This window comes from Spea bombifrons, chromosome 11 (assembly GCF_027358695.1).
Source record: "Spea bombifrons isolate aSpeBom1 chromosome 11, aSpeBom1.2.pri, whole genome shotgun sequence".
Classification (NCBI taxonomy): Eukaryota; Metazoa; Chordata; class Amphibia; order Anura; family Pelobatidae; genus Spea; species Spea bombifrons.
The window spans coordinates 24429997-24453871 of NC_071097.1; the positions used below are offsets into that span (position 1 = coordinate 24429997).

General features: G+C 41.2%; 1 protein-coding gene across 1 annotated transcript; it reads right to left on the bottom strand.

Annotated features, from left to right (window-relative positions):
• Window positions 1–22600: 22600 nt before the first annotated feature.
• On the bottom strand, window positions 22601–23478 carry CH25H (cholesterol 25-hydroxylase). Its single transcript, XM_053450551.1, has one exon. The coding sequence runs from the start codon at window positions 23465–23467 to the stop codon at window positions 22622–22624; it is 846 nt and encodes a 281-aa protein (XP_053306526.1). The 5' UTR covers window positions 23468–23478; the 3' UTR covers window positions 22601–22621.
• Between the last annotated feature and the right edge of the window lie 397 nt (window positions 23479–23875).

Consider the following 23875-nt stretch of genomic DNA (forward strand, 5'->3'; position numbering starts at 1 on the left):
AGCAAAAATGGAACTGCTCCACAAAGGGGACCTTCCATAGGCTTGTTGTTAAATTTTGCCTGTTCTTAGTAAACTTCAAAGACTCTAGCCACATTAAGTACGTTAGTTTAGTAAATAGAACCTCAAACTTGACACTTGGAACATCCTAAAATTTAGAATATTGACAGATCTACTTTGAGAAAAACTTGGCTGATGCATAATTTGTTGGAGCACCTAGCAAAACTGATTCTGATGATTTAATGCAAACTTGATTCTGTGATTGGTATAATTGCAAAACTTATTTACATTCACCGTAAATGACCAGGATAATTCCTAGGAATAGAAGTAATTGCTACGCAAGTCAAAAGATTTAGTATGTCTCTATCCAAAGGATTAACCTTAGACCTTAAACTTCCTCTTAGTGAACAAAAAAAAGATTGTAAGACATTTCTAAATGAAATCACAAACATGAACTTTAACAGGGTGGACTCCGTTTATACAAGCTGTAAATTCCGGCATTATGCACATTATGAAATATGAGACAGAATTCCACATAATTGTAAAAAGGTAAAAGGATTGTAGTTTTCACTAAATCTTCTTAGGTGCTTTTTTTGGTGTGTTTTTCTCATAAAGTCATGTTCATGCAAGTTATTAAAAAGGAACCCACGCAACTCACTGATTATTTAGCCCATAATTTTCTTGTGAGTTTAAAACAACTCCATCTCACACGTCTTGCCTCCTGAGGGGGAGTGAGATAAAATACTACCCTTAAAATCTATAAATGAAGTCTAAAGATGTTTGGAAACTACAAAGTAAATAAATAAAGTATGGTTCCTCTGAGTTACACAGAACACCCCTTTTACCTTTTGCTTTTTTTTGCACTCCCTCGCTTTTTTTTTGTACTCCCTCACTTTTGCACGGCCTTTTAACTAACATAGGGGTATCGATCCCGGACTGGCACACCAGGCAAATGCACTTCATACTCACTCGATCTGCTGTTCCAGTAGCTGGGCCAATTCAGCCACACAGCGTTTTTTTGTGAAAAAACGCTGCGTCCAGATGTTAGCTGTTCTTCAATAGGAAATCGCACAATGCCATATCCACTTGGCGTTTTTCTGATTGGCGTTTTTTCAGTCCTCTTTGGCGTTTTACAGCTTTTTTTTGGCTCTGTGGCAGTTTTTCAAAATCGCTTTTGAAGTTGACACTCTGGCATTTTTTGCAAGGAAATCTTGGCGTTTTTCTCCAATAGAAGTCTATGGGAGAGAGAAAAACGCCATGAAAACGCCATGTGGGTTTTGCCTTGGCGTTTTTTATGGCGTTTGATTATGTGTTTGGGTGCAAAGGGTGCAAAGGTGGCACTCACAAGCTGTTGGGAGCAAAGCTGACATTGTGGGGCATGTTACTTGGTGAGGTCAGGGGGCCACAGGGCAATTTTCTCGCACTGGGGTTTCTAGGTATGCTCCTTGTGTCAAGTCTCTGCTGATGCCGCAGAGTGGCGAGCGCTGACCTCCCTGGATGATAAGTGCACTACTAGCTAGCTGGACTCTGGAGAGTGTCATTGTATGTCTCCTCGTGAAAACACCCCACTAAATCACCAGGGAACCTTTCATATTTGCAATCTAATCTTGCAAGTATGACATGTTTTGTGCGTGTTTTAACATTTTAAAGTGGAGACGGTGCCAAATATATAGAAGTAGAATCGGACCTTGGAGAAGAATCCATATATAAAGGGAATATCCCAACAAATGGATTTCAATAGTAAATATAATTGATATAACAATAATATTAATAATAATAATATAATTTATTATAAATATTATTATTATTGCGATGCATTTATAACTTTTAAAACGACTCACGGGAAACCTTTATACCACTGCAGTTGCTGACGGTGAAAAGAAAAGCTGCGTTGATGGAGTTGTGCTGATCACGATGAGCTCTAGTGTACAACCAGAAGTTACGCTCATAAGCGAAACATCTGCTTTGGGCACAGCCAGAAATACACAGAGGACACAGACGATGCTGTAAACCAAGGCTGCAACGGGCTGACAACCTTCACCGCTAGAAGCTGGTGACCCGGAGAGTTCCCAGGTATGGATACATGTCCTTTCTGTTTGTATCTATTCTGTAAATGGGGGGGAAAGTAAAAAAATACGGGCTGATCTACGGTTAGGCCAGCTTGTCAGTATGCAGGAAAAATAATGAAAGTATGCAGGTTGTGCACTACATCCCCCATGCTCATTAGATTACTTACAATACAGCGTAACCTCCTTTTTGTGTGATCAGTAGACAGTTACCCTATACACTGACAGCAGATATATTATTATTATCTTTTATTTATATAACGCAGCGCTTAATACAATACATATATTATATAACTCTATACTGCACTCTGCAAGGTTTTAAGAATTCCTGGCAACGTTCTACCCAGTGGTTAAGTCCAACCAAGTGACCTAGTAATGGAGCAGGCAAACAGACAATGTACTCAATGTGCAGCATCCAGACTTGTCAAAAACATATGAAAACCTCACTGATGCTGGTACGGAGACACAAAAAAGTGCCTAGAACAGTTTCTGCGGCATTGGTGCTTAATAGTTGGTCTAAAATGCACTTATTGTTGATGAAGTTGGATTTCCCTTTTGGGTTCAGGCACCTTCATAGGTGAGAGCCATCAGTTTAAACAAATATAAGCAATCAATAAAATGTATCAGATTCTCCTATATACAAGGCAAGCAACTGACCCTTTGGGTGCCAAGAGTCCAGACACAATTTCCTATGCATTATGCAGGGCCAGCTCCGGTTTTTGTGCAGGAGAACTTCACTGGGCTTATACTAAAGCATGTGAAAACAAAAACAGAAGCACAGGTCGCATTTAAACCACAAGGCATGGGGCTTTCCTTCTCACAGAAGTATGTATATGTGATGGGTAGAAATTTATATTCTAAAGGAATTTCATCATGCATGGGATAAGGCCATCCCAGAGCAGTGACAATGGAACAGAGCCAAACTGGGGAAGGAAAGCACCCTGGCAGTTTAAGGTAAATAACATATGCGTGGCTGCACACTAAGCTCCTACACCTACGCAGCATGTTTCGATCCTGCAGCAGCAAGTTAAAGTATTGGGTCTGCAAAGGTAAGTAACCCACACCATGTGGCCCCGGCCTGCCAGGAGTGTTCCTGGTCTGCCAGGTGGCCAGTCGAGCCATGCTTCAGACATTTACTTAATGTGGGAATTTATACATTTGAAGTGTATCGTGTTAGGAATGAATGCTTCATCTTACACTTGATGTGAGCAGTTTTAATATTTTCAATATGATTTTTTACCCTGCACCTTCTCTTTTTCTCATTCACTCTCCCGACACAAATCGTACTGCATTTTCTTACTCAGGACCAAGAAGGATTTATTTGGAAACCATGCCATGAAAATACTTTACATAGAAACCAGTACATATGCATACCACCCAACATTTTAAAATGTGAAAGAGGGACACTTTTTTTTAAATTGGAACTCACCAATACAAGCCATTGCACTTTACAATGTCGTACTTGCATTGCCACTTAAAACACGCTTCATTTTTGTCAGCACAGTCATGTATATTACAAGTAACCAGCCCACTGAATTGAATTCCCATGAGGCTCACCCAGACATACTACTTCCACGATGCTGGCTGAGCATCATGGGAAGTGCAGGTAACAATAGATAAAGCTTCAGATGTTAGCTGGGAACTACAATTCCCATGATGCTCAGCCAGCCAGCCAGCCATGGGAGTTGTAATTCACAACTAACACCTGTCACATCATCTGCTGTTAACGACAGTTCACATGAGGCTCAGCCAGCTATACTGCTTCCATGATAATATTCAGATTTTGGGGGGTCGTCTTATTATCAGGGTCATAGCAAATACAGTATTTGGGTGTCTGTGTGGCAGAGCCTTTCCTGGTGTGTATTTGGGTGTCTGTGTGGCATAGCCTGTCCTGGTGTGTGTGTATTTGGGTGTCTGTGTGGCAGAGCCTGTCCTGGTGTGTGTATTCAGGTGTCGGTGTGGCAGAGCCTGTCCTGGTGTGTGTGTGTGTCTGGGTGTCGGTGTGGCAGAGCCTGTCCTGGTGTGTGTGTGTGTCTGGGTGTCGGTGTGGCAGATCCTTTCCTGGTATGTGTTTGGATGTGTCGGTGTGGTAGAGCCTTTCCTGGTGGGTGTGTGTCTGGATGTCGGTGTGGTAGAGCCTTTCCTGGTATGTGTTTGGATATGTCGGTATGGTAGAGCCTGTCCTGGTGTGTGTGTTTGGGTGTGTCGGTGTGCTGGAGCCTGTCCTAGTGTGTATGTGTTTGGGTGTGTCAGTGTGGTAGAGCCTGTCCTGGTGTGTGTGTTTGGGTGTCGGTGTGGCAGAGCCTTTCCTGGTGTGTATTTGGGTGTCTGTGTGGCAGAGCTTGTCCTGGTGTGTAATTGGGTGTCTGTGTGGCAGAGGCTGTCCTGGTGTGTGTGTGTGGGTGTCGGTGTGTGCACTGTACTTAATTTATTAATTTATTGTTAATTAATTTATTTAATGTTTACTTATCCAGAGATAAACCGCCCTCCTGAATTTGTAGTCACTTCAGGACAAAACCTGCATATCTTTTCACAAAGGATTCATTGCAGGAACTTGAATGGTGGTTGGGTGAGTGAAACCCAATTTAGTTGTAAGAACTGATTTCATTTTTCCCGTTGGTTTCACAGTCCTTCCCCCTTAAGCGAGGACCTTTTACATAAACATACTGGCAGACCACTTTGCACCATGAACTGTGTGCATTTAAAAAAAATAAAAAAAAAATGTATCTGGGATGAGGTATTCATTGGATGATGCAGTGCTAGAACAGTTGTGGTGGTATTAATAGCCAAAAGTTTCTTAAAAGAATATTGTGACAAATAATGTGATCACTGTTTTGTTCCACTGAATAAAATGGAGCGTTTTCATCTAAAAAAATTTGCAGTAGCAAATGTTTTGATTCCATTATGTCTAATGTATTTAACTTATCAGGGTCTTTTGACACTTCTGCTTTCTGGCATTTTAATACAAATAATGTGATAAAAAGAATGTTTTATAGTTATTTCTATGGCTAATAGTGTGACTCGGGTATGTATCAGTGGTGTGTGTGGGTATAAGAGCTCGACCACGAGATAAACTATATGGGGCTGGTCTCCAAATGTTTCCAGGGCTGCTTTTCATTCCCAGTCCGGCCCTAATCTAGGCCCCAGCAATCTTCCGTGAAATAAGACAGTGTTTTTCAGTCATTGGGGTTGATGACCTTTCAGATTTTAACATGGATCTATTTTTAGTTACTTAGAAATTTAAATTTCCACTATATCCTTTATCTTACATTTTCATCCTCAAAATGTATTCTGGCCTCAACCCACTACATGTCTGCGGTTTAAAAGGTCAAAGAGAATCAAGTTATTTGTGGCACTGTATATATGACAAAAAGGCTGAGGTGACATAGTAAGAAAAAACTTAAGTAACATTATCGGGTTTAACAAGGTTTAATCATTTTAAATAAAGTGGAAATTTGTGTTCAGAGATCTCTTTGATAAGAACGGAAATTCATACAAAGCAAATACAACATTTACAGACATGTTTGAAATCCTACATTCTCATTATATGTATATTAAAACTGTTTAGTGTACACATGTGGGGAGCAATCAATGGTTATTTTTGAAGCCACTTTTTTCTGTTTCTTTGTTTTAGAAACAGTTAGTTAAAAATCTGTCAGACTTGACATGAAAGCCCACTTGTAATTTGCACAGATACATTTGTAAATTGCATTACAATTAATTGTATCCGTCACGGTAACACCCTGAGGCTGAAGACACATGGGAGTATGTTTGAGTTTAGGAGGGAGGCACGGATGGATTCCTGAGAGACTTCTTACCTGCCTGCCCAGTCCCCTCTTATGTCTAAGTAACCTTGTGCTCAATGGGGGGCACAGGGTGAACAGGAAATCCCATCTGGACTGACGTGACAAGACTCTCGTTAACTAGCCGGCAATGAGGGCTCTACAAGCCAGGAAATGCTTGACGCGCCTGACTGGGACCTAGCCGCAAATTCATGGAACTGTACAGCGGCTAGGAAGTGCGGCGATGCCTGCTGACATTTGGAACTACGTTGCTACAGACACCCTTTGTCCCACCACGTCGCTCTTTTGAGGGTACGTTAAGCACGTGCTGGGCAACACTTTGTGGTTGTTACAGAGAGGGAGCTTGTTTGGGAACCCTGTATTTATTACCAAGCTTAAAGACCTGGGTTTACTAGACGCGGCTATGAAACTCTGGCCTGGCTACTGCGCTGACTATTCCCGGGGAAGTTTATGATGCTGCCGCTTTTTGGATCATAACATCTTTGGACCTTGAGCTCTCCATTGGTACGCTGGGATTGACGCCGCTTCCTCGGGATCACCCAGAATAGTGACACTTTGTCAGGTGGGCATTGCTCGCTAAAGAACTGTATGGCGGCGCCAGGTTGATGAGATTGTACCCCTAATCCTATGATGTGTTGTGTATACATATCTGTGCTGTCTTCAATAAACTGAGTTCTGTTTAACCCCTTGTCAGACCTCTTGAATATATGAAGTGCTATGTAAATTGTTGGTGCTATATAAATAAAAAAGATAATAATCAGAATGTATATTTATCCATCTGGATTCACACTGTAAATTCATTTGCATTTTATAACATCCAATGCACAACAAAAGAAGCTTCACATCAAAGCTATCAAAAGATATGTGCTTCCATAGTTTAGTATGCATGAGCAGAAACTTACCTTTACAGAGAGTAAAGGGTAATAAAAGTCCACACGCACTTTTTTCCTGGAACCAGAAAGGGGGTGGGTAGTTAGACTTGTTCATAAAACTAAGTGTATCTTGGGATGAGAGACAATCTTTGGGACACACAGTCTGGAAAATACATTCTGGGTAATGATCTTATTGGAAAAGACTGATGCTGTGAGGATTTACCCTAAGAGTGTACCTATGCTGAGGAGTAAGAGGATCTTGGGATAGAATATTGGAATATCCAGGGTCAGGATACCAGAGGTCAAGGATGGTCATACAATAAGCCAAGGTCAGGATACCAGTGGTCATAGAACGTATTTATATATACTGACAATGCTCAGGAGAACGCTGGGACCATCCACTATGGAGCCACAGTACAACTGAGCCCTGACATTAGTGTGAGGTAGCTGCGGTCCCGGAATCAAGGAAGCGGTCCGCTTTGTAAATGTTCATGAGGTGGCCACGCGAACATTTATATCAGCAAGCATTTGGTTAAAATGAGACATCACAGATATCTCTCACAAACATACTATATAGAATAATATTTTAACTGATTCGACCTAATATAACACACTTTGTGAGCAGTCATTCAGTTAATTTTATTATTAGTGTAGTTGATATGCTGATTGATGGAGGGTAATTTCTTGCTGAAAACGTGTAAGAAAAGTGATTTTTTAAAATCTGCAACTACACGCAATGCTGCAGCACGGGATATGGAAAAGATTGTGGTCATATTATACATAGGACAGTAATCTCTTCCACACAGGAAGTATTGGTGCGTTGTGTGTAGTCACAATCTATAAAAAAATATATAACAATATATGTAAATAGCAGAAGAGTTCAGAGGAAGAGGAAACTTGGAGGGATATTGCTTCATGTGTGATGAAAGAGGATTAACTAAATAATATTTCAAAAAATATTGGTACTACGTCGAGTACAAGCATGGCATGTATATGGATTAGCCAAAGTTGTATTTACCTTGCACCCTGCCCTAGGCATGACAGAGAGCAGCAGCTCGTTCATGACCATGACATTCCAGCACCTCAAGTCCATCTCTTACTGCATGTTATAGAAGCTGTGCCTACTTGGCACAATCTTCCATAGGGTAAATGGGCCAGTTATAGTCCCTATAACAGCCCATAGAACACTGGTACAATAGGGGTCCTGATCGCCCCAAAACAGCAAACTGCCCCTTGGTGTTTCTGTGTCTGTGCGGGTGTGTGCTCTAACTATTTAAACCATTTAGCTAGCAACACAGATCAAGATATTTGGGAGTACTGCATCTTGGTTGTAAACATATGACATGACATATCATTTAAAACTACTTTATATTTTTTTAATCTAAAATGCTGAGCTCAAAGACAAAAACACAATGTCGTTTTTAAACTACAATGTTCTGTAAAATAGGATTTTTCCCCATGGGATTCCCCTATCACTATGCTTCTTAGTCTTGAAGAATATAAGAAAAAAAGCAATGAGTGACTGCATTATTTTAACATAACTATATTTTTTTCCAGCGGAAAGAAAAGCCTCACAAACCATTTCCTACAATATCTCTTCAATCAAGATGAAGTAGCAACCAACGAACCCCCTACACACATATCCAAAAGACAAGTATTTATTTTAAATGGAATCAGTGCAGCGGTTCACATGTAGGTAGGATTTGGTACAATACCAGATATACTAAAGATAATCTTTGGATAAATGATCATTATTTATGAATATATTTCCATCATTATAATATTTATTGTGCACAATAAGTTAGATAAGTAGCAAACCTTTCCGTTTGTATTAACATGCCCATCGTATTTGCGCGTGTTTTTCTGTATTGTACAAGGGACTGCGTGATATGTTCAAGCTTTGCATTACCTTTGTCGAAACTGTCATAAATGGAAGTATTCACATTTCCCAAGTAGCCTTGGCTGATAGCAGAGATTACGGAAACCACACATTTCACAAACGTCTGCATTGTTTTATTATTAAGAGTATATATCATGTAACGTTTGCATCATAGCTATTTTCCTCCTATTATTTCACTATGTAGTTGCCTTAATGAAGGCTTTTTTTCCTACATCCAAACATCATGTATTATTTCTGGTAATAATTCTAGTATATATATATATATATATATATATATATATATATATATATATATATATATATATATATATATATATATATATATATATATAGTGCTGTGAAAATGTATTTGCCCTTCCTGATTTCTTCGATTTTTGCATTTTTGTCACACTTAAATGTTTCAGATAATTACTAATTTTAAGATTTGAGAAAGATAACCAGAGTAAACAAAAAATGCAGTTTTTAAATGATGATTTCATGTATAAATGAGAGAAGGCTATCCAACTCTAACTGGCCATATGTAAAAAAAAAAACAAAAAACAATTGCCTCCTTAGTTATTAAATCAACCATTTAACCAAATGTTATTGATAATTGGGTTCAATTTCACTGGTATGATTACTGCCAGTCCTGTTAAACCTAAACATCCATTAAATATAACCTGTCTTGCAAAGTGAAATAGGCTAAAAGGTTTCAAAAAGCAGCACATGATGTCGCAATCTAAAGAAATTCAAGAGCAGATAAAAAAGTCATTGTATCAGTCTGGATTACAAAGTCAGTAATAAGGCTCTGGGGCTCCAGTGAATTACAATAAGAGACATTATCTTGAAATGGAGAAAACTTGGAACAGGAGTAAACCTTCCCAGAAGTGGCCAGCCTACCAAAATTCAAGAATGCATCGGCGACTCATCCAGGAGGTCACAAAACTACCCAGACTAACATGTGAAGAACTGCAAGCCTCACTTGCCTCAGTTAAGGTCAGTGTTCATGAGTCCATGATAAACATAAGCAAAAACGGCATCGATTGGATAGTTGCAAGGTGAAAACCACCGCTGACCAAAAAGAACTCAAAGGCTTGTCTCCTATTTGCCAAAAAACATCTTTATGACTGTGACAGAATGACCTGTCATACAGGAGCCCAAGGTACTTAGAGATGGCTCCAGCCTGGCTGCCAAACAGGCAGGAACTCCATTGTTAAACTAATCCCATTAACAGGATGGCTACCAGGGGGATATTCAGTAGCCAAAGGGGATTAAAGGTTGGGTTGTCTACATGTTTATCAATGTTAATTTATGTTAATGAAGTTCTGTGGCTATATCAGTCTATGTTTTACATCAATAAACTGTTCATTCCTGCTGTACTCAATTCAAGGTAGTTGTGTCTACTTATTGGGTACACATAGCAGGGTTCCAAGGTGCGCATGCTGGCTGGTGCTGGAAGTTATTCCGGGGACAACAGGAGGGTACTGGGTGATCTCTGGGAGTTACTACAGCTCTCTTGGTGAACCCGTTACAATGACCCCCAAGACTTTAGCTATAATATTCTGTCTACTGATGAGTCAAAAGTGAAACATTTTGGAATACATGGGTCCCATTACATCTGGTGTAAAGTTAACACAGCATTCCACAATAAGAACATCATACCAACATGGTAGTGTCAGAGACTGGGCTGCTTTGCTGCTTCATGACCTGGGCAACTTGCCATAATTAATGGAACCATGAATTCTGCTCTCTACCAGAAAATTCCGAAGGAGAATGTCTGACCGTCAGTGTGTGACCTAAAGCTCAAGTGCAGTTGGGCTATGCAGCAGGACAATGATACGAAGCACATAAGCAAGTCCACCTCTGAATGGCTCAAAAATATATAAAATGGCACTTCATGCCCAACCCCCCCCCCCCAAAAAAAAATGATGATTTAAAAGATGCATTTTGTGTTTACTATTTCTTATTAAATTAGTTGGATTATCTGAAACATTTAAATGTGACAAATGAGCAAACATTGAAGAAATCAGGAAGGGGCAAATACTTTTTCACAACATTAATTTCAATGTAGATATTTGAAGAGTTATTGAGCATTTTAATGAGAAATTTTTATTTGCTATCATTGTTTTATAGTGTTTAAATATGCAGAGGTCTTTTGTGAATGGTTTAACTGCTGAATATGTAAACACTTATGGAGAAGGTTTTGTTAGAGCTTATTTTCAGTATACAGCCTGTACGGTTATGTTTTTGTTTATGTATTACATTCACTATTTAGATATTTTAATCTGTGATTTTGTTTCTACCCTTATTGGGAGCCACAGCACATCTAGAATAAATACTTCCTTTTTTTTAGGACAGATTTTAATGTAGAACAAAGCAGCCCATGGGCTGTTGCTCGAGATGACCACCTAGGAGGGTAAAGCAACACTGCAGTCGTTAATTTTAATGCATTTTATAGCTGAGTGGCCCCTTTACATTTCTACTGTCTCCCATTTGCAAATGGGAGGATTCTGCAGAATCCTTCAATATTCATTTGACCATTTCCTTGTTCCTTCCTCACTATTAGCCATATAGGAAATGCGTTCAACTAGATATACCTTCTGACATACGTGATATACTTACCTCCAGTCAGCTCCAACGCTGGCTCTAATGGGACCACATGGGTGAAAAGCAATGGAAACAATTCCCTGTCTCTTATTATCGATGCATGATAGGAGTAGAAGTGTAGAGCAGCTGGAGTATCAGTGCTTCCCTCCTTTGGCCATCCAACTACCTGAAACAAACTGTCTAAGCATGATAATATTTGTAAAGTCATATCGGTAGAAGGACCATAGTTGGCCTTTCCAATGTCCCAGCTTTATCTCAATATTGCAGTCCACAGAGATTAAAGCAGTGGCATGCACTCAGCCTTATCAACATTCCATTGGGCAGAGTGATTCACGGAGGAGAAGGGTCACTATGTTGTGTTAGCTAGGAAGTGCCCATGCCCTAACGGAGAATTTTATTCTTGTTATTCCTTATTACCTACTGGAGCCTTTTCATTGTCCTCTGTGCCTGATGACTCAAAGCTTCTTTGGAAGCTGACATCAATCAATACCCTGTTATTTAAGTATACACTTCATAACAAGAGTTTCCTCGGCCTGGTTGTGATGTTTGATAATTAATGATACTGACAACATGAATGTACATAAACCGAGACAAATATTAATTCTAAGTAACAAAGTTCTCGAAAATCAAAACAGGAAATAATCAGTGGCGTCGCTACAGGGGGGCAAGGGGGGGCAATTGCCCCCCCTAGGATATTCCTTGCCCCCCCTGTTGCCCCCCCACCGAATTTAGAGCCACCCAGAACAGTCCCCTTGACTGCTAACGACGGCATGGTGCCGTCGCTAGCAGTCCCAGTCGGGTGCTAATGACGGCACCATGCCGTCGCTAGCACTATCTTACCTTGATGGAGGTCTGTGGACCTCCATCACCACCTACCCTGGCGATCTGCCCCTCACGCTGAAGGGCATCACTGGGCCCACCCGATCCGGCCGGTGACGGCACGCGCAATGACGCGATGACGTCACCGCGCAACTTTATTAATAACTGACAATTGTCAGTTAAAGCGGTATGGGGGCATGCTGCTTAGATGCCTGTATCTCAGGCATCTAAGCAGCTACAGACCCCCAACATATACCGTTGGAAAGGTAATCGCCTCCAACGGTATATAGATTGTAAAATAATAATAATAAACAATATTAAGTTTAAAAAAAATTAAAAAAATGATTTAAACATAAAGTAGTTAAACTTTAAAAAAAAAAAAAGTATAAGTATTCTAGCTAAATGATCACTGTGATAGCCAATGTTACCACAGCGATCATATAGCTATAAAAAGTCACATTCCCTTTTTAAAAATGGCCGATACTAATTTTTAATCCCATGATCCCTTTGATCATGGGGTTAAATTTAGCCAATGGTAGAGGGAGGCAATTTTTGAAATCCTGATGAACTGCAAATATTATTAAAATCAGCCATTTAGCCTGTGCGGTACGTGAGTAACCATCTGATCCCTTGCATTTTTACTGCAAAACTTATTTTTGCTGTAAAAGTGATTTTTTTTTCTCCCTTTACCATTATTTCTTTGGGATTGTAAGGGGAAAGAATGGTGCGTGCTTCTGCGAGTGAATGTATGGAAAGTATGGTGTGTGCTTCTGCGAGTGAATGGAGATATGAAAGGCGTGTGAATGATCAGTAATTAGGGTTGAAGCCTTGACGTGGCATTACTGCTCATGTAGGAAGTTAAATTATGGCACAAAAAGTACACATTTGCAAGAACTACACCCCTTGGCGCATCAAATGAGGGGCTGTATGTGTTTCTAGTACAAACCTGGTGTGCGCAAGACACAAATGAACATGTCGCTATGGATAGAAAAAACATATTTTCTAGCCAAAGCGACAGATTCCATCATTATTTGTGCACTCAACTTTTGTCCTAGAAATACATGTAGCCTCTCATTTGAAGCTCCAAGGGGTGCAGTTTCTTAAAATTGATGAATTGTCTGAATGAGGGAGAGCATGAGTTAATATGTGGATGAATTGTCTGAATGAGGGAGAGCATGAGTTAATATGTGGATGATTTGTCTGAATGAGGGAGAGCATGAGTTAATGTGTTTGTGTGTATCATAGATGTATAATTGTGGAAGGGCACATATGGCACTAGCAGGATGTTTGAGCCTTGGGGACCGAGATGGCACAGGCCGGGTGTATATGGACAAAGATGGCAAATCGTATGTGTTATCTGGGTGCTAGTCGGGTTCTATGTGGGCAGTGTGGACGCCAGGGCTGGCTTTGGGGTGTGCAACCTGTGATCTATCCCTGTAATTTAGGGGGTTTTAAATATACCTTTAATGCCGTGTTTTTATGTGAATTCCAATTGATCTGTACCTGCAAAGCTGGGTTTCTGTGTTATTCTGTAGATCCATATCTGCTATGCTATGTTTCCATACATTATTTATGTATACCTGCAAATACAGGGTTTGTATGTCTTGTTCAGTTGATTAATACCTGCAATGCTGTTTCCATGTATTTATTTGATCTATACCTGCGATGCTACGTTTCATATATTATTATTGTATACCTGCAAATACAGGATTTGTATGTCTGATTCTGTTTATTTGATATATACCTTCAGTGCTGAGATTACAAGTGAATTTCAATTGATCTATACATGCAAAGCTGGGTTTGTGTGTTAATGTGTTGATCTATACCTGCTATCGGCAGCAGGGTCTAATATTTATATATATCGGCAACTGGGGCTAATATTAATATATTTGGGCAGCAGGGGCTAATATATATATATATATCAGCAGCAGGATCTAATATTAGGCCCTGAAATCATTTAGTGCAAAAGTTAAGGTATTGTGTTGTTTAAAGGATTTCAAGGATTAGTCGTACTAAATTGTGGCTTCAGGCTTCCCATGTTGAATGATCAAGTATTGTATTGTCCAATAACAAAAGTATCATTCCATAGCACATTACTTTTGGCTATATATATATATGTGTGTGTGTGTGTTTTTTCAGTGGTATGATTTAATGGTGGAAATTATTAATGCCCCCCCAGTTTGACTGTGGTATCTTGTGTGCCCCCCCTATATATTGTTTCTAGAGTCGCCACTGGAAATAATAAAGTGTTTTTGAGTCAACAACAATCCAGGGACTTGAAGGTCTCTGTACTTATGAACAGATAAAAAAACTCAATGCAAGACTCACTTTGTTAGGTAGCACAATGTACTCATCTGTTATGTAATTATTTCTATCTCGTTTTTCATTTTCAACTATTTTTATTTTTTCACAGTTGCTTTTTTTTGGCAGCCATTCTTCCTTTTTGTGGTCACAGAGTCTGCCAGAAAATCTGGAATAAATACCATTTCCTTCTTTATTGTTTGGAACAGATTCTGCAATTCTGAATATCATTCTCATAGCATACTGAACTAGATTTCTATTTCTAGAAAACATAAAACTGTAGTTTGGAGCCTTATTAGTCCAGTGTATAAGAATACAGAATAACAGAACGCAGCAGAATCTTGTAATACCTTTTTTATTGGACTAACAGTATTTAAAAAAGATAAAATAAATAATAGTCGCGCTTTCGGGAGTCCTCCCTTTATCAGGTCAAAAGAAATGCTTTTGACTTGATAAAGGGAGGACTCCCGAAAGCTTGTCTATTATTTTTTTGTTTATTTATTTATTTTTTAAATACTGTTAGTCCAATAAAAAGGTATTACATGATTCTGCAACATTTATTTTGCATTGAAAACATAAAGAAACATCTTGATAGTGTTCCGTGCCTTCTGAGTGGGAATTAATTCATCTGATTAGTACAATTCAGTTTAGTTGTGTAGATAGTTGTTTTGTGGTTAGATTGGTTGTTTGAAACAGTTTGTTTAAGATCATGAGTAGTAGGGCGGGCAAAGAAGGATTGATGCAGCATTCTATTAGATTAACCTTCAGAATGTATGGCTTACATTAAATCACAAATGAATGAAGCCCTAGATTAGATCTTTAGCATCCTCAAAGCTATTCATTTATTTTTGGTGAAACTACCATAGATCAAAAATCCAAGACATTAGTTTTAAATGAAGTGGTTTTGTAGGAGGAGGTTATGAGTAAAGTGCATGGGGCATCAGTCAAATAGGTGTGGCATATGTATATTAGACTTGTACATTCAGATTTGTGGAAATCGCAAATTCACAAAATTTTTAGTAAACTCTGTGATTCTTATGAAGCTCTAAAAACGAGGCCAGACCCCCCACGAATCAGACGAAAATGAATCAAAAAGCTCAGAATTTTCATCCAAAATCTGTGATTCCACATTCACTTACACACTCTCACTCATACTCTTATTCTCAGTCACTCTCTAAATGTTTCCCTACCTTTCCTGTTGACCACTTCTGCTTCTGCCGTTTTATGCATCTTCTTCTGCATTGTCTTCATCTTCTCCCTTCTCTTCTCTCTTTTTAATCTCTATTCTGACTTCATTCCTTAATCTGCTATTGTCTTTATTCGCTCGAGGACATAACCCAGCAACAACATCCACCAAAATGGCGGAGCTGCAGTGACATTTTCCCTGATACTCAGGGAAGAGGATTATTATTATTTATTGTTTTATATAGCGCCATCAAATTCCGTAGGATGTCCACGCAATTGCCTCTATATTGCCCCAGTTCACGTGAGGGCAAAGTGACATCTCTCTCAGTGACGCCCTCTCCCCTAATTGGAGGATTGGGCAGAGTACGTCACAGACAGCGCCCCCTTATTGCCCTCAGTTGGCAATTTAGGTGACTGGTAGAAAGTGTATTATGTGCAGGGACATGTGCTCGGCCGAGCACATCTCCTGCACAGAAAATAACTGGGCTGGGGGAGCCTAATGCATGGATGGGGGATTCTCCATATTGAAAATAGAGTTTTGCTTCTCAACATGAGTAATCAGAGTTGGTAATAACTGACTTGGTGATAAATGGTTTTGTTAGTTGAGTCATTAATCTCGGTGTTCTGTGTTCCTAAAAGATTAGGGGAATTACAGGAGAATTTCACTACCATTGTATGACTACGCATGTCACTGGTTGTAGGTCAGGTTAAAAATAATTATCAGCATATTTTCATGTTTCACTTTCAAGTTCCTGAGTAGAGAAAATGAAACCCTTGTTTAATATAATACTAGTCATTAAAAAGGGGGACTGTTACAATTTTTTTTATTACCTTTCAAAAATATTGTGCCACTAGACAAACACCCAGACTCCTACTGCATATCATACTGCCTCTATCGGGTCTTGGAATCCTGGCTGGATATACCTGCTTAAGTCTGCTCCAAAGTCTGCTCCAAAATATGCAGCAAAAAATAATTAATAACAAAAACCAGATCTCCTCAACCGACCTATTTACACTGCCAGGTCTAAAAGGTGCTGCATGCCTTTAAGACATGCCTTACATTTATTACACAGTTATTAAATTATATCCTGGCGCTTTGTGGTATGGATGGAGGTCACAGAGGAGTGCTGCCCTGGGTCAGGCCTAGGGCAGTACCAAAGTTAGAGACATTTCTGCATACATGTTTAAATCCATTCACTTTATTTCCCTTTATCACTGGTACTGGGAAGCTGTTCCAGTTATCTACCACCCTCTCAGTAAAGCAAAACTTCCTTACATTACATCTAAACCCTCTCTGACCCTCTAGTTTTACATTATAAACTCTCGTTTTAACAACTCATTTAAAATAAGCTTCCCTCTTGTAATTTTCTAGATCCCTTTATGTATTAAATGTTTCTATCACATCCCCCAACTATATGATGTCCAGTAGATGATGAGTAGTGAAAACATGATATGTGATCAAATAGCCTAAATCTAATAGTAATTGCGTAATAATTTGAAGCTTAATATAAATAGACACAGCAGTTTCACATGAATCCGTTTTTATTGCTGGATGGATGGAGAATTATGCAATTACCATGTATGAGTCATGGTTCCCTGCAAGAATGAAAATGCTTCCAAATAATGCGTGTTTGCAGTGGCGGAACTACCGGGGTCGTGACTGCGACCGGGCCCTGGAGTTCTGCCAGTCAGGGGGGCCCAAGGGGTGCCGAGCGGTTGCTGAAAACGACCGCTTGGCAACTCTTGGGCCCCCCTGACTGACAGAAATCCAGGATGCCTCTGCTCGCTGCTGTCGCCGTCGCCGCGGCTGCTGCCGCCTGCCTCAGCACTTCCCAGAGTGTAGTGTTGGGAGCGTGAGGTGTTTGTCTCGGGTGCCGGCGCTTCACACTAAGCGCCAGCATATGATGTCATATGCCCGCGCTCAGCAGTGAAGCGCCGGTACCCGAGACAAATGCCTCACACAGGAGTTGACGGTAAGTGACCTACAAAGGGAGGGGAGGGAGTGGGTAGATCGAGAGAAGGGGGGGTAGGGAGGGAGTGGGTAGATCGTGAGAACGGGGGGGTAGGGAGGGAGTGGGTAGATCGTGAGAAGGGGGGGTAGGGAGGGAGAGGGTAGATTGTGAGAAGGGGGGTAGGGAGGAAGAGGGTAGATTGTGAGAAGGGGGGTTAGGGAGGGAGAGGGGAGATCGTGAGAAGGGGGGTTAGGGAGGGAGAGGGGAGATCGTGAGAAGGGGGGATAGGGAAGGAGAGGGGAGATAGTGAGAAAGGGATAGATGGGTTGGGGGTGGGGGGCCCTTAACAGATTCTCGCACCGGGGCCCTGAGGTTTCTAGTTACGCCCCTGCGTGTTTGTGCAAGCTTAGGCAAAAAAAAAAAAAATACTATACAAATTACAATCAGAGGAAATGGAAAGACTGGTTTCCAGGGAAATTAGTAGTTTGCTAACATTAAACTCTTTATCTCATGTCTCCTCTTTCTCTTTATCTCGCCATTTCTACCTACCGTATTGGCTCGAATATAGGCCTCACTTTTTCCCCCCACTTTAAGTCTCTAAAGTGGGGGTGCGGCCTATATTCGGGGTCTAGCGCCCGGGACATGCAGTCCCGGGCGCCGGGCAGGCAGCGGGGTTAGGATACAGATCCCCCGCAGCGGTGCAGGGGAACTGTATCCTACTGTCTGATACGCTCAGACAGCCTCCCCTGCCAGCACTTTTCATGGGGGGGTGCCGGCACGGGAGGTTGTCTAAGCGCATCGTGGGGACGGTCACCAGCTGCGGCGATGCGGGTAAACAGCGGAAGTTGTATACGCGTATTGCGTAGATGTCCCCCACCGGCCCCGCAAGACACCCGGGAGTCTGCTCTGGTAAGTCGGGGGGCAGAGTGGCAGCATATCTCGGGGGGGGGACAGTGGCAGCATATCTCGGGGGGGCAGTGGTAGCATATCTCGGGGGGGCAGTGGCAGCATATCTCGGGGGGGCAGTGGCAGCATATCTCGGGGGGGACAGAGTGGCAGCATGTTTTTTTGGTGCTTTTTTAAAGAAAAAAACGTTTTCTTTAAAAAAGCACCAAACTTTTAGGGTGCGGCCTATATACGGGGGCGGCCTATATCCGAGCCAATACGGTATATCTCCAGTTTTTTCATTATTCTCCCACTTCTCATTATCTCTCTCCCTTCTCCTTCATCTCTTCCATTTTGTATCTCTACTTCTCTTTATATCTATCTTCTTTAATTTTAACCGCCATTTGTCCCAATTTCTCATCTTTCTTATTATCTCCATCTTCTTCATTTATCCCCTTTTCCTCTTCCCCTCATATGTGTCCCCAAACAGCATGTCAGCAAACCCAAACAGCATGTCTGTGCCATCTCTGTCCCCAAACAGTCTGCTTATGTCATTGTGTTCCACCAGACAGCTTGGAATGTCACAAGAGAGCTTGTCTGTTCCATCTTTGTCCCCAAACAGCTTGCCAGTGCCCCTGCTCACAATACTCGCCTACACGAGTGCCTCTCTTCCTATGTGCTGTGTGCAGACTAATCCAGCATGCAGTAGATGTATATGATGTCACGTCCTGCGAGTTGGGTCCATCAGACACAGCGTGCAGTGGGAGGGGGATCTGGCACCTTAACAAACTTACTCACTCATGCTAGCACACATACACATGATTACACATACTTACAATTACATTCAATTATTATATTCACCAACACACACGTACACACTCATGCTGACACACATTCTCCCTCACACCACTTCCACATTCACATTCAAACACACACTCTTGCTCATTCATGCTAACACAAATACACTTTTACATACACATACGTGCTAACACACAAAACACTTAAACACCTATCCTAACACACAAATACACATCCATCCTTCTGCCTCTCCTTGACCATGTTATTCCTGTGTGCTCTTGACTCCTGCCCCTAGTTTGGGCAATTAAGGCCCAATATAAACCGGGCATTATCCTAACCTCATTGCTAGAGCATTGTGTCCCTGGCCTTGCATACTGAGCTACTGATTTGCTGTATCAGATCTGTCTTCTGTGTTTGACCCTTGGCTTTGGACTCTGACCTTGTTTTAGTGTACCTCACTTGGTACCCCGCTATTCGTGATATTCTGGTTTCTGACCTTTGCCTAGGTCTTCCTTTATGGTCTGAAATCTTTTGCCACTGATCTGCTGCTTTAGTGCCCAGAAGAAAAATGTGACGTGAAAGGGTTAATACTGGGATGCACCTGTGGTGACATAAGTATTGTTGTCAATGTTTTAGCCAATTGAACTCTTCCTGTATTACATGTCTTTTGATATGTTAACGAGGGCACACCTACAGTGATTCAATATGCCTGTTGAATGAAAAATCTTAGTCCAGTCTCTCTCTGCCCACCATCCTGCATGGATGGGGTAATCGGTGGTGTGCTGGGTTATGTTGGACCTTTAGGTTGCAGGTTAGTCTTGGGAAGTGTTGCATTGTATGTTGGGCTGTCACTCATTTATTGTATGTTACTGTGTTTTTGTCTCTTATTAAATATCTGTTAAAGTAGATGAACCTTTGTGTTATATTTTTATATTTGGTTTAACAACACAGCACCGATACCATTTTTTGAGACGGAGTACAAGTACTGATACTTTTTGTCAAGTACTCACCGATACCAATTACCGATACTTTTTTTAATGCCATGTGATATATTTTCACGTCTGGCAGCTGTGATGACCCATGCGTTGTCAACCATAGCATGGGAGCAGCACCAGGAGGCGAGCAAAACGGAGGCAGGCAAAACTGAGGCGGGCAAAACGGAGCGACACTGACTCTCTGGGATCAGTCAGTGAATCAGCATTGCTATAGGAGCTGGCAAGCAAGCGGCACTTGACTGACACTGACTGCGTCAGCGTACTCTCGCTCAGTGATCAGGGCCAGACTAGGAATGAAAAGCAGCCCTGGAAAGATTTGGAGACCAGCCCCATATAGTGCCCCACAAGCACCCCTTATACATACCCAAGTCACACTATTTGCCATACAAATAACTATAAAACATTCTTTTTATTACATTACTTGTATTAAAATGCCAGAAAGCAAAAGTGTTAAAAGGCCCTAATAAATTAAATACATTAGACATAATGGAATCAAAACACTCTGCCACTCTATCCCATGATATGCCTTTTATTCCCGTATATGCCAGAGTTTCATATAGGGGATTAAAAGGCATATCATGGGACAGAGTGGCATATAGGGGGTTAAAAGGCATTTCTAGAGGCAGAGTGGCAAATAGTTGGTTAAAAGGCATTTCTGGAGGCAGAGTGGCATAAAGGGGGTTAAAAGCCTTATGCCCCCCATATAACACCCCCCACACACACACCGATTTACCTCTGCTTATGACTCTCTGGTGGAGAGCGGGTGGAGGCCGTTCATGAAATTAAAGGGGCCAGCGTGCACCCTTTTAAGATGTGGGACGAAGTGCTGAGGAACGGCCATTGGGTGGCGCGGTGGGTGCACGCCAGCATCTTTAATTTCATTAGGTGCCGGCGGCTGGAGGAGGCGGCTTTAAATCCCGCTCGCAGCCGCTCAGCGGCTGTTTTGCCGGTCTGCCGGCCGTCCGGTCCACGGACCTGCCAGCCCACTGGGGAATTTCCCGGTATCCCGGTGGGCAGTCCTGCCCTGTCAGTACAAGTACTCGTGCACCGGCTGTGTATCGGGGCATGCCTAGTTAATAGTATTTAATAAAAGGGTTAAGTGGTGTAAGGGGTAAATGTCAATGAAAGGGTTAATAGGGAGACCTGAAGACAAACATTTAAACAAAAAGTAACGGGAATTTTTCAATTTTATTAGATGCTGCCATATTTTCTAGTTTCCCACATGTCTGAATGGATGAGGACACACTGCTGGAGAGAGAGAGAGAGGGAGCACTTAAAGGGACACATGCTATCATATGCACTTTAATGCATGGTAGCTCCATGATCCCTTGAAATTTTTGTTGTGCTCCTTTGCAAATGCATGGGAGAGATTCTGCATAACATGTGGCTCAACACATCTCCATGCACATAGTATACTCACCACCTGGCTTGTTGAGCTCTGCAGGCGGGGGTATGTTCAAACTACCATGCCCATGTGCAGAAAGCATGCCCATTGATTTCAAAGTGAGCGCTTTCATGCCCCTGTTTGGCATATATATATACATACATATATATATATAACTTAATTAGACTACGAAGCAAACACAAGCCATATGTAAAATATAAATTTATTCAGTTTTAGACAAAATTCACATAACATTACTTTTGGCACAGCTTTGTAGTTCATTAAAACTAAGTAAAACTTTTTTTAACAAAAATCCCATGACTCTCAGTCACTGATATCTTTATTAAGAAATTAAAACTAAAGGAAATAATTTAGTAGTGATACACAGACCCACACTTGACCTAGGATGAAGAGGACAGATCCTACCCATTGTAGTCCTTCTTTCTCCATATAAGACTCTCCCCGGAGTGAAACAATGTGCACTCCCTCTCAAAGTTGTTTTATTGTAACAGAGGGACACTTTTTCACCATTTACATGCAAACTGATTAGTCAACAACAAAGTTTAACACAAACTACATTAATCATTTGCATTGGTAAATTAGGCATACCTGATATTAATTTATTACCCTGTGTCCCACCTTTGCTGTTACTGCTGTCTTGGTTCATAGAACATACTAGCACCATATGAATGATGACCCTATACTACACAAAATGCCCATGATGTACAAAATATCAACAGCTATTAATTACAGGTTTATGTCAAATATATTATGCATATATTGCAATTTAAACTAGACACAAATTAAATTATAGGAATAAATAAGCAATGCAAAGGATTACATTCATATAAAAAGTCAGCTATACATAACAGATATAGGTCATAAACAGTATTTTAAAAAGGCACAATACAGTGGTTTTCCTGAAGAAGCTAGAATGGTTCTTTTTAGGATGCCCCCCCCAACTGTAAAATTATACCCACTATCCGGTAATATGACTAAGAAGACCAGCTTCAAGTTCGGAAAACATTTTGCAAAAAGGGAATGACACCCTTGCTATCATACATCACTATTCCATAAATCAATACTTGTTCTTCTTTGAGTTTTGAGCATATGTGTTGAATAGTTTATCCCAATGGGTGAAATAAGGTGCATAATTAGAGATGAATTCCCTGTGATGAGCATCATGGTGATCTGGACCTCCGCATAAACTGAACGGTACAAGTCTGTGTGTAGACCAAGGAAAGTCATAGCCACAGTGGTCCTCCACAGACAGGTAGATATTGACAATGAAGAAAGTCATCTCTGTCATAGGGTGACATCCCAGCATTACAGGAGTCGCGGCAGCAAAAAATCCCAGAGACAGCAGCTCCCATGCACCTGAGTACTGAGTGGCAAGGGCAAAAGTTGAAGAGTACTTATGATGCTTCTTATGGAATGTCTTATACAGCCATGGGATCTTGTGATGCAGAACATGCCAGATGAAGTACTGGAAGTCAAAGAGCAGCAGGCAAGCTATGATACCTAATACAAGGCGATGCAGCTCCGGTGCCACCTGTGGCAACTGAACTGGTCTCCAGTACCAGTAGGCAACAGACACTGGGAATATAAATACCAAGTGGTTGTACACAGAATGCCCCAAACAGTGCATCACCGTACCCAGCGTGGGTCTTGCTGTCCCTGGCTGTACCTGGTACTTCTTCAACGCTGGGAATGCTGGGATCAAAGCATCCAGTATCAGGTAAGGAAGGCAGAATGTGGTATAGACCACGAATGAGTACATGACTGGGTAGAATGGAGACCTGATTATGTGTTCGTGGGACGTGACAAAGTTCCACGCGTGTTGCAAGGAGCCTGAGTCCGTGCTGCTGCAGCTGCTGCTGTCTGGGAGAAGCCATACAGAGGAGTGGGAGCTGCAGTTCCTCATGGTGCTCGGCCACTTCTGGCTGCTCGCTGATTACTGACTTCATTTATGAACACCATCAGCTCCTCCTTCTCTGCCCACACAGGGATTTCCATTTCAGGTTTCCTTTTCGTTTCCTAAGAGTGTCAACATATCAGTTCGTAGACGCACCTTCCTGAGTGTTTAGTTAATACGTCATCTAAGTCGTTAAAACGCCAGATGTGAGAATCTTCTTATCTAAAAGAGCTTACCCTTAGAATCTTCAAATTGTAACGATTTAGTAGTAATAATAATAACAATAATAATAATAATTATAATCATGCGTAGTATGCGTGTGCTGGAGGTTTGTGGGCTGAGGATGAGACAGCAGAGGGTCCTGTTGGTTTGGATTCCTGGGGCAAGAGGGTAATTAATTGGTTCTGTGTGGATCAT

What these genes read in the sequence shown, in the direction of transcription:
- CH25H (XM_053450551.1), bottom strand. Translation starts at nt 23,467, where the DNA reads ATGAGGAACTGCAGCTCCCACTCCTCTGTATGGCTTCTCCCAGACAGC.